A 16,040-nucleotide genomic window follows, 5' to 3' on the forward strand; every position below is an offset into this window, starting at 1 on the left:
ACCCACAACCCTCCGGTCCAGAGTCCAGAGCCCTAACCACTACTCCACACTGCTGCCCAGTGATGAACAGTAATGAACAGTACTGGGAAATCATTCCTCCAACCAAAGTTGTCTGAGTGCTTGTATAACATTCATGTGGCTGGTAAAATATGGCACTGAAAAATTGTTAAGCTGAGGAAATACTAAGCATTTTTCTGTGCGTATGTATGGATGCATAAAATATTCTGAATTGTGGGGACAGGAACAGTACAAAAAAAGTACTGTCTGGAAATTAAAAACAGATGAGGCTTATCTACAACTCACCAAAGCATGTGTCCGCAGTAAAGAGTTTAACTAAGATTTTAATAATGCATTTTTTCGGGCCCATGTTTGTTGGTTGTTGTTTGCAAGTTTAGTTTCACAAGAACTATTTTTGTTTAAAGAATGTACTATGAGTTTATCACTAAAGGGACGAAAAGCAATCATTTTGGCAGACTGACAGTTTTCCAGTTGAACTATCTCTGCCAGTACTAAAACATTTGGCTCCGAGCACTGCCTCTGCAGGAAGGCAAAGCTGGTTAAAAGGCCTGGAATGCATTTTCAATTAGTCATTGCTTAAAAGGGGTGGCAGTAGGTACAGTATAGGGGAGAGGCTGGGATTGCTGCTTTTAAGAAAAAGGGAAGAAAAGGGACAGGGCTTTTTATCAGCCATTAACATGGGACTCCCAAATTGAGGCCACTCTATAAAAGATAGGCTTTATTTAGACAATGGTATCCTGGAGTTCAGTTTGAGAAAAAGGCTTTCGTGAGGCCACATCTGCATAAAGAAAAAAAAAGAAAAACTTAAGGCACTTTTTCTGTGTTGCAGCCCATATTTGACCTGGGCAGGCTTGTTGCTACCTAACCAAGAATTTCAATTATATCTGCACATGCTTTGGCCAAACTAGAGGATATGAATGCTTGAAGGCTTAAACTCAGAAGGCTTTATTGGTGAAAAGGCATAACTGACAAGTCAGCAAAACTTTAACAAGGAATTGTAAATCCCTAGTGGCCTGTGCTGTCAGTACTTGCTGTTACAGAGCAGAAAATGAGTTTCAGGACAAGTGTGTTGGAATCTTTTGACAGGTAAGGAATAATTTTCATTTTCTAGAATGTCTCCTGGCTAAGTTTTTCTATTGCATGCATGAACCCTTTTAGGCACTGGTATGTGACACAACATAACATCTGCTTGTTACAGGGTGCTGCATATATACTGTTCAAGAAGTCATTACAATGTAATTGTACTGTAGCTCCTCTCATATGCACCTTGTCTTTACTTTGTGAATTAGTTATCAGAAAACGAACAGGAAAGGGAGTACAGCTTGCAAGTGCTTAATTTACACAGGGCAAGATTCTCAAAAATGTCTAATCATTATCACCATGGTTTTTGGAAACACAATGGTGATGTGCAATGCATGACATCTTTCTCAAATCTACTCTGGATATAGTGCATGTAAAACCATTATATATCTAGGCTGTTGTAGAAGCTGGCAATTTGTTATACTCAAGACTACTTTGGTGTTTAAGCAGAATAAGACAGGTGGTGACTTTTAAAATGTATTCACCATGTGCTATATAATCATATGCTATATAGTGTTTTTCTCATAAAATGTTTGTGTTACTTGAAAAAAAACGTAATTGGTATGTATGTATGTATGTATGTATGTATGTATGTATGTATGTATTATTATTATTATTATTATTATTATTATTATTATTATTATTATTATTATTATTATTACAGCATTGAAACACATTTACTTTTTCTGCACTGCTTTGTAATTCTAGTATCCAACAACAATTTGCTTAAATTACAACCTTTCTCCAGTCTAATTCTTGAATGGGTTTTTGTTTTTAAAAAATACTTTTATCATCTGTTGAATAATGTAAAAATATTTACTTTCCCTGAAATAAAGGGTACGAATATTAAAAGCATAGAGAGTGTATTTATTCGATTAATTGGAATAGCTGAAAAACCAAACACTGCACAAAGCTGTGTGATTTTAAACAGTGTCTTTTTATTGTTAGATAAAGCAGGAGCAGATTAAGCATGCATCCATTGTGTGTTTGTGTGCACAAAATACTCAGTATATTGTATTACATTATTTTAATTTATCGGAAGAGTTCTTATGATGGACCCTGCTGGTGATGGATAACTACACATTTTCCTGTTTGTGGTACATTTTTGCACGTAGCAGTCGTAAGGCTGACTATTTGTAGTTGAAAATCAAACTCACCTGATACCAGGACCCAGTAAGGCCACGCTCATTACCTGGTGCAGAAAGACATGCCGATGTAAAACTGTACAACATTCTTTCGATCAGGGTTAGGGTTAGAGTGGCCTGTCTTTCTACACCTACTGTATGCTGTATGTTTAATCCAAATGGTATCGCTTCCATACAAATAAAATATAAGCCATAGCATTCTGCAATGCAGAAGTTTATCCTGCAGTTATTTCCATGCTAAGATTGGCATCTGTCTTTGTTAATCCTTTATTTACGATGTGGTAACAGGCAGCTCATTTAGTGTTAATAATGCTTACTATATGTGTCACACACAACCACACTCTTATTCTGCAGATGGTTTATAACAAAGTGAAACCAGGCAGAAAGAAAAGAGAAAGTCTATGAAAGATGATGTAAATCACCTAAAACTACAAAAGGAAAAGCAAAACACCCATGGTAACTATGGTTTCAGGTGCCTTCTATTGAACTGGCGAAAACTTGGAGAAAACACAGCACAAAGAGTTCCTGTGCTTTGTTGTGCATGTCCTGCTGTGCATAAAAAGATGGATTTACTTTCTACTGTTTTAGAAATACAGTGCTAAAAATATAAAAATGATTTATCTTGGAACCAAACATTACTTGTTGTTTTATGTTACAATTACTTGGCTTTTCATGTATTTCAATGCAAAGATGTGTCATTGAATTGCACACGTCTGACAACTTGACAGAAAGGATCGATAAACTACTGTAAAAAGGATTTCGTTTTTACTAATTAGCATTACATTTATGTCAAACTATAGTGTCTGTTACTCATTATCATGAAATTAAAACTTTTCTATTTATTTATTTTGTATTTGCTTTTGAAAAATAATAGTTTAATTACAAACTGTAACCACCTCGTTTTTCATTTCTTTTCATTTTTTTTAAAAATCCCTGTGTTGGCCAGACGAGTAATTCAAATATCAGCTAAACAAGTATGACCAGGTTTTCACCAAACCTAAACCTTTTTATAAGGCCAATTTATCTGACTTTGAGAAAGTTTCCTGATCATGTAAGCTCTGTGAATGAGATACGAATCTTAAATGCTAGATGTTCCTGTGCAACAATTCTATAACATATTGTGCAGACCGACAGTTAAATACATACCCTTCAACACACACAAACACAAACTGTATCTCGATAAAGCCTTTTGTTTTAAAAGAAAATCATGTTACAACCTAAAAAGATTGGGTTATGAACTTGGTGTCCCCTGGAAGATGGCAGTCTGTAATGCTCCTGTGAAACAGCACAACCAATTGTTGACGAGCATTTTATTCTTCTGGTACACTGTAGTTGCTTGAATTTCTACCTGCACTGCAGGGGTGTGGAATTTCTTTTAAAAACTTGTTGTCCAAGGGAGAAAATGCCAGAAAAATGTTGAACACAATCAATCAATTAGTGATTAACAGGGGCGGATCTAGCCTTGTAGCTTGACGGGTTCACTAAATTCTTCAAGATACACAAAAGGTTCCTTGTGACTCCACTTTACACCAAAAGATGTATAACATACTTTAATTACATGTTCCTTTCAGTGCATTTTGGAACACATTTGCTAGTAAATTTAAGTAACATATTAAGAGTATAACTATAATAAGCAATACTTGGGAATTATTCAAATATAAAAATAGTGTCTGACTGTTTTTTTCCACTCTTTCTCTATAAGCTGAATCCAACTCCTAATGTACAGGTGTTTAAGTTTGTTGCATCACAGATACAAAATCATTGCCAACTATTACTGCTGCTTTGTGGAATTCTGATTTTTCTTGACGTTCTTTCAGTTTTGTAACTGCTGAACCCCAGATTTTTAAAGGACTGTGTATAACCTGTCAAGTTTCTCTGCATTTTGTACTGTTTTTCTACCAAAAGGCACGTAATATTTACAGAAAGCTCCATCAAATTCTGCAAAGACAAAATATGTTTGTTTATTTTGTTTATTTCTATTATATACTTTTTTGTTTGTTTTTAAACATTCTTTCTCTGCACTACTCTCACTGAAAAATAATTACATACATGAATTGATACATAAACACATTGCCATGAGATTTACAGTCTATTTTATTTTAAAATAATAATAAAATATTGTACAGATAATCTCATATATAAGCATTTCGTTTCTAACATTATATACATATTTGACAATCTTCATGTTTTAATAGTTTCACAAATAGATGGATTGTGCATGTGTGTTCAAATCTAGTAAAAAAAAATCTGGTATTTTATTTTCTTTTTTTAATATAGCGTTTAAATCTGTACAATATGTAAATATGGTAAATAGCAAACTAGGTTAGCAACACTAAAATAAAAAATAAAAAATCATTACATTTTTTGCCAGGGAAAGTTTGTCTTGAAATGCTTCTAAACAGTTAACTTTACAAAGTTAACTCAGAAATAATTTTATAACTTACACAACACGATTTTTTCTAATCCGCTAATACCTTAGCGACTACAGTGTTTTTTTTGTTTTGTTTTGTTTTTTGTTGTAACTTGCTGCATTTAAATGTCAGGTTCATGCATTGAGAAAGCAGCATCACTTATTTGCTAATTTGCAAAAAATGTAAATACAGTAAATTAGTCTACATTTACTGTATTTAGTGTAAATACAGTAAACATTAGTCTGCGCATTGCCAGAGGCTCTCTTGGCAGCCATTTCTCAGTTTCTTTGTAACCAATAGAAGCTCAGCTTTTCCCACAGCTAACCAATTGGAAGTGATAGGGGTGGGAAGTAAACACTTTTTAAAATGTGTGTAGGTGCTAGACTTCCACAATTCAGTTTTCAGAAACTTGCATGGCCCTCTAAAAATATACCCAGAATGTCTAGGTCCAATTTCTTAGTTGAGGAGTGACCTTGGACTTAATAATAAAAAAGTGATACTGATTTTAAGTGACACATACATTTACCCATTCTGTTGGAAACAATGCTAAATTGCAAGTTAATGTACTTGATACACTATCAGTCTACCAAATAATTACAAGATGATTAGATAAACGTAAGACATGGCTTTCTCTGATCTCAAAGTGGTTTCTGAATCAGGTAAGCTCCTAAGCCTCAATGATAGAAGAGAAATCTGATCTAAGACTATGGAAATAAAACAAATTAATTGTTAACAAGAACAAAAAGATAAAAGCTTTGCTGCCTTTAACAAAAATGAAATATGTATTCAAACAATAGTAACACCTTCAAGTATTTTAATGTTGTAAGTGGTGTAACGATCAAAAGGTAAAAGAGGCCAAAATCACAGATGCTGTGACCGATCCTGCTTGAAAAATAAAAAAGGCTTAAATGAACCCTTTATACCCACTGAATTTGTATATCTTTTTTTGTGTGTTTAATTTCCAATATTCATTGATATTGTCTCTAGCACAGACTGTGAGCAAGCCTGAACAAGGTGGATTTTATGTAATGAGGCTATTATAAAAATGATCACCAGGGGCAATGTCTCCACCCAGACTGTGAATTTGTAAAAGATTCCTTTAACTCAGGGGTGCCCAATCCTGGTCCTGGAGGGCCGATGCCCTCCTGGTTTTTGTTCCAACTGTACACTAAATTGCTTGATTGGACCAATTAAGCTTCTAATAAGTGCTTAATTGGGCACCCCTGCTTTATCTAATGTTTTAGAGAGTCATGCTAGAGCAGGGGTGCCCAATCCTGGTCCTGGAGGGGCGATGTCCCTCCTGGCTTTTGTTGCAACTGTGCCCTAAATTACTTAATTGGACCAATCAAGCCCTTATTAGAAGCTTAATTGGTCCAATTAATCAATTTAGTGTACAGTTTGAACAAAAACCAGGAGGGCGTCGGCCCTCCGGGACCAGGATTGGGCACCCCTGTGCTAGAGTCTCCTCTGGGTTTTCCATGATGACAGTGCCACTTGTTTCTCCTAAAAATAATTATCTAAAATTGTATCAGACATTTTAAATAGCAATGTGGTTCTGTTACTGAACTCTTGGTTACTATATTGCTCTGCACATAATTGGACATTCTAAATTATGGGAAAAAAACAGGAGACAAACAGCAGAACACTGTAAAATGCATTAACAGGGAATTGTTGAATCCCAAACAGAAGATAGAAAAAAATATTTTACGATTGAGTGGCTTTTCTCCCAACATAAAGCCAAACAAAGCTCTGCGTCTCATTAGCTCCTCTCATTGTTTCTGTTTATAGTTAAGAAATCAAACAATTCAACCCTTATACGGTTTCTTGCATCTTAGAGCAGAGCCGTCAGTTCATGATGAGATAACCCGACTGTTCTGCTTCATTGAATTGAATCCACTTACAGAATAATAGAACACAATAGTGTTGGTTCCATGCCGATATCCTGATTCTTCCTGACGTTATGACTGAAAAACCTCTGAGGGGAAGCAGTGCCATCTCCATTCTGTAAGACTTGTTATTAATAGGAAGTGGCAACTGTGTAAGAGGTCGGCAACATGGTTTTCCAAGTGCTCAAGGGGTCCTCTTACATATAAGTGGTCATAAAATCATCTTCGACATGATTTTGCACTTACACTTAAAGGTAGACTTCATTTTGGTGCTGTTTATAATTTGGGTTTTCAAATGGCCTAAGTGGTACTATATTGTTGCTTTTAAAAAAAACACTCTGCTAAAAGGTCTACAATTTAAAAATAACCCTTTCTCAGAAGTTGCCTGGCAAACTAAAATTTGATTATTTTGTGATGCACTTAATATATGCTTTATGATGGCTGTACAGTATACAGTAAAATACAATATAACCCTTGTCTTTCCACAGACAAATACAGACACATGTATGCTTTTCCATTATTGCTGGTACCATAAAAAATAGTCATATTGTTGTGGTGAACAGAAAGTTTGCAGGTTGTTGACAGAACAGGGCTGTTCATTAAAAAACAAAACAAAACAAAAAAAAACAAACATAAAACAAGAACTTGAAAACTCAGCTTTTGTAAAATTAGACCAGTCTACTAGGAAAGTATAATACCGTCCTCTTCAGCACTTGAACACAAAGGTCCAGTATAAATTCTTTGCCATGACAACGATCTATCACGATATATCTGCAACATGGAAGAAAAAAGAAGACAGAGAAGAATCTATCAGTGAAAGTATATTATACATTTAAGAGAAAATATAAATATATGAACAAGGTAGATTACACAACATGAAACTGTTAAATCTTCAGAAAAGAAAAAAAAGGAAGTGAAACTGCAGGGCAAAAACACTGCCCAACTGAAAACAAGAAGCATTTTTTGTGATCTATAAAATACTGCTGCTGCTAAAGTCTGGATGTTTCTATGTTTATTCCATGAAGAAAGCCAAAGAGGACGGTGTTAATAAAGAGAGATTTCACAGAGAGTGGCACTGGGAATGAAGTGAGATACACTAAGATAAAGGTCACATTTGATCAGATGGAGCAGATTATAGGGGCTTTAAAAGGTAGGGGCAGAGAAATGAAGCCAAGGTTAGAAAGCAATATAGTGCAGGATTGATTCTGGGGGCGGAAGTAAGCTATGACAAGTACTTATCAGCCAGAGAAGTAGGACGAGTTAGACTGGGCTGTTGTCATTTGCAGACGAAGTACAGCACTCGCTGCTTTTGTTCAGGCTTCCACTCCTCTGTGCTGCTAGTTAACAATGGTTTCTATAATTTCCGATCTGGATCCAATGAAAGGCTGGGAAGTATTAAGGTAGGCTTTGTTAATTTCTGCTTACTGAAGATTCGTTTTGTGGGTAAAGCAGAAATAAGGCTGGAAGTTGTAATTCTAATGTGGAGCATTTAATGGTAGGGTTTAGCAAGGTCTTTCTTGTAGCTGGATATGTTTATTAGTTTAAAAGCCTACAGTCTTGACAGATACTGAACTGATATCAGATGTGTTTAGCTGATTTGGGGTACTGTTATAAAGGCTGCTGTTATGGTTAAACCAAATGAAAACAGTGTACTACAGTACAATGTTAAGTTATACTTTCATGTGTTTGACTTCTGGCGGCTGTTAATTTTCATTAACCCTTCACAAATCACCAGGCCCTGCAGTTTGACTTAATTCTATTTAAACTCTGAGGGGCAGTGGGCTGTCTCATATTTCATCACCTATTCAAGTTAAACAATTTACTGAAGGCAAGTTGTGCTGTTTTTTTTAGAAGCATGACTTTTTTGCAGGAACAAGCAATTGCAATTTAGCAACTGTCATTCCCCCACCGCTGAAAAACAATTATCCTTTCTTGATATTGCATTCTGTTAAACAGCTCACTATATTATCTTTCTGCAATCATTTAGATTGAAACATTTTAAAAGGCAATTTTCTTTTTGAGGTTTGCTGTTTTACATAGGTGATTGCCAGTTTTAATATGTACAACTATTATTATTATTATTATTATTATTATTATTATTATTATTATTATTATTATTATTATTATTATTATTATTATAAGTGTGAAGTCAAAATAGGAATCCAAAACTAGTTATACAAGTTTGAAATCCTCTTGTGACTTGCAGCAATTTTGAGCATACCTAAGTGACTTCACTGCATCTGTGTTTCCGCTATTTTTTGTTAACTGAAAGAGCACTGTATAGGAAATGTGTCACCAGTTCCACACATTAATAACGAAACACCATTTCTTATCTTGTGTGTGGTTGGTACTTCCTGTCAGGGCTGTATTTTTATTTTAACTTCACTTTTTTATTAACACTTACGATCCCTTTATTGGTCTTTACAAAATATAATTTTGATAGCATACCGGAGAGTATTCCTCAATGTGTTCATCTGTGCTAGTCCCTCTCCTCTTAAAATTGAACACATGAAATGTTGTAGATTAATCGAATGTAAAAAATGTTTTTCTTTATTGCAAAAATGTGTTTAATTCATTTTAATTATGTCTCTATTTCACAAAATATTTCCTAATATATACAGTATTGTTTTAAGTCCATACTCAACCAATAAAGATGCCGTACCCCGTATTTAAAAAAATAAATAGATGTATTATACAAATAGTTTACGCATTCCCTGTAGAGAGTTGTCAGTAAAGTTTCAACAGGAGAAGAAGCTGATGTCCTTACTGTTAAACATATATTTTGGCAACATAAACAAACTACAATGTTAGTTGTAAAGAGGGCACATAAACTATGGAAGAATGTAGTCAATAAACCCAGGGAATTATATTGTATTTTAGCATAAAACTGAACTTGATTGTGGGGCACTGCATCTTGAATACAGTAACTATCAGGAATACTGTAGTTTAGGCAGTGGTCTAACTGTATACTGTGTGATTTGTAATATTATGTGTTTTGCAGGACAATAAAAGGGTACAGGAAGAAAAGGAAAGGGTGTTCTTCTAAATTGCTGTTTTATTATCCTTTATTAAAGCTCTGTAGGCTAAGATTAGTAGAGGGAGCAGCTGCCCATCACCAAGGAGATGATTTTAACACAGGATCAGCTTTAGGATACTTTTTTTATGTTAAGAGAGTAGTGGGATAATATAATTAGCTCTTTGTTGTTTTGCAGGCTGTGTATTATGTATTTGTATATACTCTAGTGTGTCTGATTTGATTTCTTTATAATTCTAGGATGTACGATTTCTTTTTTTTTTTACTGAATCAGGAGTGTAAAGTAGCTTTCAGATAAAATGGCTTGCTAATATATTAACCTACATTAAGATCTCTGAGGACGAGCCCTGGTTCAGAAGGAAATAAGTACACATGCCGAGTACACATGCTGCTAATGCAATGGGATGCTTCTGGACCTCATATTATAAGGCACAGTGAAACTGTTAATGTTTTTTTTTTTTTTTTTTTCTGATGCTGAAATGTCTACACTGTATTTCCACTCTTTATTTCAGTTGAGTTCTGAACTATATCAAAGTCATTCACATTTTACTGATTCACTACTGTTTGGCCGGATGGAAAAGTACAGGCTGAGTTCTCCCATTTACTCCACACCCCGATCCGCAGGGTGCGCTCTTCTGGGTTGTTAACAAGCAGTCAGCTAGCTGGTCCCGCTCATCTCACCAACCCGTCTCGGGACACGCCATTACACAGCCCCCCCCCTAAGTCCTCATCATCCTGAGAGGCTCTTTTAATCCAGGAAATGGCGGGGTCTCCGCCTTGGCCTCTGTGGCCTTGGTCCGATTGCTCCAGGTGAAGAAGCTGGTAGACTAACGAGTCCCGCTGATGGCGTTGCTCCAGGGGGTGATCCACGAGGCTGCTCCACTGGTGTCTCTCCGGGCAGCGGCAATTCCCCAGCCAGCCCTCGGTAGGGGGCAAGTTGATACTGGTGCAGCACCACTTTCCGGCCATAGATGACTTCCCCTAGTGGCTGCAGCACCCGGCCTGGCCCCACCCAAGCACTGTCCAGCTTGGGGCAGCGACCGCACTTGTGCTGCGGGTTGTACACCCAGACCAGCTCGCCGGCTCGAAACGGCCTTCCTTTTGCCCTAGTTGCGCTGAAGCTGATCCCAGACAAACTTGTGGGTGAGATCGAGCTGGTCTTGGAGCTGCCGAGCAAATTCCGGTCTCGGGGGAATCGCCTCAGAGTTGGGTGGTTGACCGAAAACCAAGACTCGGGAAATTCCGGTCCTGGTCAGAGTGGAGCTCCAGGGGTCACGAACCGGCAGACAAAGCCCTCCAGCAGTGTGTCTGCCACGGTCTCTTTTTCCTGGTTGGGCAGGGCATATGCCTCGGGACACTTTGAAAATTAGTCCATGGCAACCAGGACAAAGTGGTTCTCCCTTTTAGAGTGGGGGAAGAGGCCCAGGATGTCGACTCCTATCCGCTCCATGGGCCCACCGACCGGGAACTGCTGGAGGTGGGTTCGCGTCTGATCTGCCAGTCCCTTACTGGCTGTACAGTCGTCGCAGGGGCTGCAGTGGTCCGACACATCACGGCGGCATCGGCCCCAGTAAAAGCCCTGCTGGAGTCGCCGCAAGGTTTTGATGACTCCAAAGTGGTGTGTTCCAGGGGTGCTGTGATGTGCCTTCAACACCGTGTCCTGAAGGTCCCTGGGCACCACCACCTGCCAGCAGCCTTTTTGTTCGGTGGGGGCTTCCCAGCAATGCTGCAGGACTCCCTCCCGCATGGCCAAGCGGGACCACTGTGCCCAGACTCCCTTCACAAACAGCTTCCGCAGCTGGTCTTGTTGCTCTGGGCAAAGCAATTACGCTGCCAGACTGTGATCGTTATGTCATGAGCAGTTTCTTCCACACTTCATGGTCGAGGAGAGACCCTTGGCCACTGGCTCGGAGACCTGGAGGAAGTGGTGGTGGTTGGCAGAGAGCACTGTTCAGGCAGCTCCTCTGGTCGAGGTGGATGGATACGGCCCCCCCTGTTTCCGACGAGACCGACCTGACGGCCGCGTCTTCCTCTTCCGCCCAGACAGAACAGGAGTGGTGTTCAGCTGCAGTTGATGACTGACTGGGTGACCCGGGGAAGTGGATTTCTGTACTTGTTGTTTCCCCAGGGCCGACACTGATGCACTGGGTCTGGCCAGGGCAAGAACTGGTTCTCCAGGGATATGGAGTACCCCCCCCAGACAGGTCGAGCTGGCTGCCAATATGGCAGAGGAAATCCGGCCCAAGAATGTACGGGTCTAGGACTGGGGCAATCCACACCGGGTGTTTCCCCACCCTGGCTGTTGGCAAAATCTCAGATCTAACAGCCTGTTATTCTGCGTTGGTAATAAATGGTCTACCTTTATTGTATCACTACACTTGTTGTACGGGGGCTTGCTCCTGAAAATCTTTTGCTTTCTTTGTTTTTGATGATCATTTTCACATTTCGGTAAAATAGGTAAAAGAAATACCCCATGAACAACATTTAAAATAAATGCACTTGTGGGAAGGCTTGCTCCTTTTGCTTACCGAGTTGAAGAGTTAGAGGATAATCCATAAAGAGTCAAGCACTATGTATGGGAAAGAAAGTATGTTTAAACCTAAATTAAACATCAGAATTGGAGGCTATCAGTGGAGCTGCCATTAACTGACAATTCCTTTTTTTTCAGATGAAGCTCTGCATCCGTTTAGCAATGCAGTGTAATTTGGATTAATGAGATTCACCCAGTCGTTGGATTTGAAGGCAGATTTCAAAATGAGATGAGGTGCATATCTGTTCAGGGATACCTATATATTTAGTAAGCAAGTGTCTGGGGGTTGTAAAGCAGGAAACAAAAGCGCCACCCAAGTCATTCTGCATTTATTCATCTGTCTCAATAATAGCTGGAAGGTAACATACAGCAAATACACAAATTGGGTATTTAAAAAGCTACTGTTGGGTTTTAGAGTTTTATAAGGGAAGCATTTCAAAATGTTTTTGTGAACTACCCAATTATATTTACAGTACAAAAATACTTTTTTTATTACTGTTTATTGAGAACAAAACACACTATACTTTTTAAAAAATGTTTTATAAAGTTCAGATGTGCTTCAGAGCTATGTTTTATTGCAAATATGTTACAAGTTGACACTGGAAATACTTTTGGAATTACTTGCATAGTGTAAAATAATATAAATCCTCTGCCAGAGGGGCTTTGTTATTGGATTGCAATACATAATGTTGAGGCCTGCCACACCTGATGTTGAAGTCATTTGTTATGATTGTATAGGATGTGAGTCTGCCAAGCTAGCAATGGACCAAAACAAAGGCCTGGATGGAATTAGGCTAAAATACAAAACACTCTGATTCCTTCATCTGTATGAACAGTTACTTATTACAAAAAAATCTTCACAGCATGCAAAGGCACAAAATGGTATTTGCTGGTTTTAATAAACAGCATATGTTGCAACGCAAGTGTGTCTTTAAAATATGTTTATACATTTATGCGCTCGCTGATTTGATTACATATTTAGTGTCTGTGTGTATGAAGAATTTGGCTGGTTTTAGAAGTCCTGGTTAATAATAATCGTGGACTACCAGACCTAAGTCAACAAAAGTGAGGAGATGTTTCTTCCACATTTTATAATATTTTTTTTAAGCATATGCTGTTTTATAAACCTTACATGATAATGAAGTATGGTAACATTTCTAACAATTGAAATAAAATAATAGCATCAAATACACCATGGTAATTATACATTCAGCATCTGAAAATGAATTCGTCTTTGTTTCAATAGCAACTGACATTGTCTGTTAAAAGCTATGGACAAAAAGGGTTTGTCTTTATAACATTTCATTTTTCCCTTGAAAAATTCCTGAGTGGGCTGAGCTGTAGGAGAATGGTTTAGATTGAGCTGCATATTTATTATTGAGGGTATGTAAATGAAGTAGTGTTCGATCTTCATCATATAAATCCTCTGTTTTATAAGAAATACGTTCCATGGCATGTCTGTTTCAATATAGAAATGTGCCTGCTCGTCATCAATGTGTTATCTGTAATGCTAATATTAGTGCTGCTTTATATAACATGCTGCATTGATGAGGCCTGATAATGGCTCTTACCTGAATAGCATTCTAGCTAATTGATTTTAACAGTATCTTGGTTCAGGGTTTCTTAATGCATCATGCCTGCACAGCAGAATGGCTTTTCATTGCCCCTAGGGTATAATTGTCTGTTAGACACCTTAGTATCACAATTTCCTGCCTATAAATGTGCTCCACAGACTACTGCATATTTACTGAGGCAATCTGGGACTTTTTTGGAGAGTGTTCAGTGGCACAGCGATATAAATCTGTTCTTAAAACAGCAGAGATGCCAAGCTGATGGGAAGAAGAAAAGAAAAGATATAAAATAATATGAAGAAAAGGAATTTTGTGCTTTCCAGCCACATCCCAATTACTGCATTATATATAACTAAGGTTTCTTTATTTATATGCTAATCATTATTATTATTTATTTATTAGCAGACACCCTTATCCAGGGCAACTTAGACTTGTTACAAAATATCACATTATACATTATTTCACATTATACAGATATCACATAATTTTTTTTTTTTTTTTTTACATACCCATTTATACAGTTGGGTTTTTACTGGAGCAATCTAGGTAAAGTACCTTGCTCAAGGGTACAGCAGCAGTGTCCCCCACCTGGGATTGAACCAATGATCCTCCAGTCAAGAGTCCAGAGCCCTAACCACTACACACTGCTGCCCAATACAAAATACCTTTAAAAAATAAATTATATACATATACAGGCAGGATTTTCAGGATTTTATTGTATCGAACTCATGGTATAGTACCGAGAGCTTTGGTAGCAAGTGATTTTCAAACGAAAATTGTTAATTAAATCAATTCATTAATGCTTTGAAATTGAGTCGTTAAAAAGCTTAATTGTCACAGGTCATGTACATCACTTCCTGTCTAAATGACTAAATAAGGCAAACTCGTTAAATGCATGTTAACGAAATCAAGAAAAATGAATGGAAGCATATTTCACTGTAATGGAAACTACTAATGTACAGGGAGACGGCTCTGTCACCTGCGAGCAGCAGCCAAATGGAAATAAAAAATAATGGGAATATCAATTTTGTATATAATTTGTAAACTTCATTTAATATTGTGCATTTTGTCATCAAGAATGTACATTTATTTAGAACACTTCACATTGTCACAGACAGTTCTGGCATGCCCATTTTGTGCTATAAGTGATTAGATCCTTTTGCATGGAAGACCTCAGTTCTTTGATGGATTCAGTTAAAATGTTTTTGCCCACTGACGATGGGAACGAGAATGTAGAGATAGGCTAACAAATCAAGCTAACAAGATTTAAGTTTTTGCAGGTATCAGGCTTTTAAAGACTGTCACCCACACCTGTGAGCAGAAACTGACTCACTGAGAGCATAAACTGACCCAAGACTGTCACAGCTACTGGAAGCAGGCTGATCTTTGGGATACAAATTGAATATTTGTGAAACTGCAACAAATATTGTAATGACTGGTCGGGCTCCTGCAGGCCTGCCTGCAAGCAGCCCAGAGCTGCGTGGTCCTCCGACGCTGTAGTTATGAGGTAGCTACATGGTGGGGCTGCAGTGTGAAAAGAAGCGGATGGCTGACGGCAAACGTTTCGGAGGACGTGTGTGTTCGTCTTCGCCTCTCCCGAGTCAGCGCAGGGGTTGCAGTGGTGAGCCAGGCTTACGAATTGGGCATTTTAAATTGGAGAGAAAATGGGGTAAAATACTATTGGCAATTCCAAAAATATAATAATAATTGCGTCAATACATTTTTTTTGTTTATTTGGTAAATGGGTTTAAAATTCGGTAGCCTACCACTTAAATCGGTAGGGTTGATATGTATGCTGTAGTAGGCCAAACCTTTATCTTTCATCGATCAATTAGTCATATTAAGCTAGTTGATATTCATTTAAATATATATGCAATAGCACAAGAATAAAGATGACTTGTTTTCCATGTTATTTCTCTTTTTTTCAGAAATAAATGATGTAATTCCTAGAATACTGTATGAAACAGATCATATATCCATGGTTGTAATTATACATGGCTATACTGTTATGAAAATGTCAATCAAGGCCTAAAATACTTATATATATATATATTGTTTGCACTTCTGTGAAGTAATAGCTATCGCAGCAGAATGGCATCCCCCTGTATATTTACTGGCTGTTGATCCTCTGTGAGCAGAACAATCACAAGATACAATTCCTCATTAAAATGATCTCATTTCCAGTGTTGGCACTATGCATTTTCTCCAGTCACTTGTTGTAACTTTACACACTATGTAAAGAGATGTATTATGTTTTTGTGTTTTTTACAACAGCAAAAAAAAAAAGTTGAGCTAAAATCAACTAATGGATTAAACAAATTTTGCCAGGTAGCTTAAAGGTATATTTTCTTTTAAAACTAATACC

At 37.5% G+C, this 16,040-nt stretch overlaps 1 protein-coding gene across 2 annotated transcripts in view; it reads left to right on the forward strand.

Moving 5' to 3' along the window:
- The first annotated feature begins 656 nt into the window (after positions 1-656).
- celf2 (cugbp, Elav-like family member 2) overlaps positions 657-16,040 on the forward strand; it is a 174,245-nt gene continuing 158,861 nt past the window's right edge. The window contains exon 1 of one of the 2 annotated variants that reach the window (XM_034033470.3): positions 657-1,104. In XM_034033470.3, the coding sequence (XP_033889361.1) occupies positions 1,067-1,104 (38 nt within the window). In that variant the 5' untranslated portion in view covers positions 657-1,066. Of the gene's footprint in view, positions 1,105-7,536; positions 7,941-16,040 lie in introns of those variants that run through there. The other variant, XM_034033466.3, reaches the window with a different exon arrangement.

This window comes from Acipenser ruthenus, chromosome 14 (genome assembly GCF_902713425.1).
Source record: "Acipenser ruthenus chromosome 14, fAciRut3.2 maternal haplotype, whole genome shotgun sequence".
Taxonomy (NCBI): domain Eukaryota; kingdom Metazoa; phylum Chordata; class Actinopteri; order Acipenseriformes; family Acipenseridae; genus Acipenser; species Acipenser ruthenus.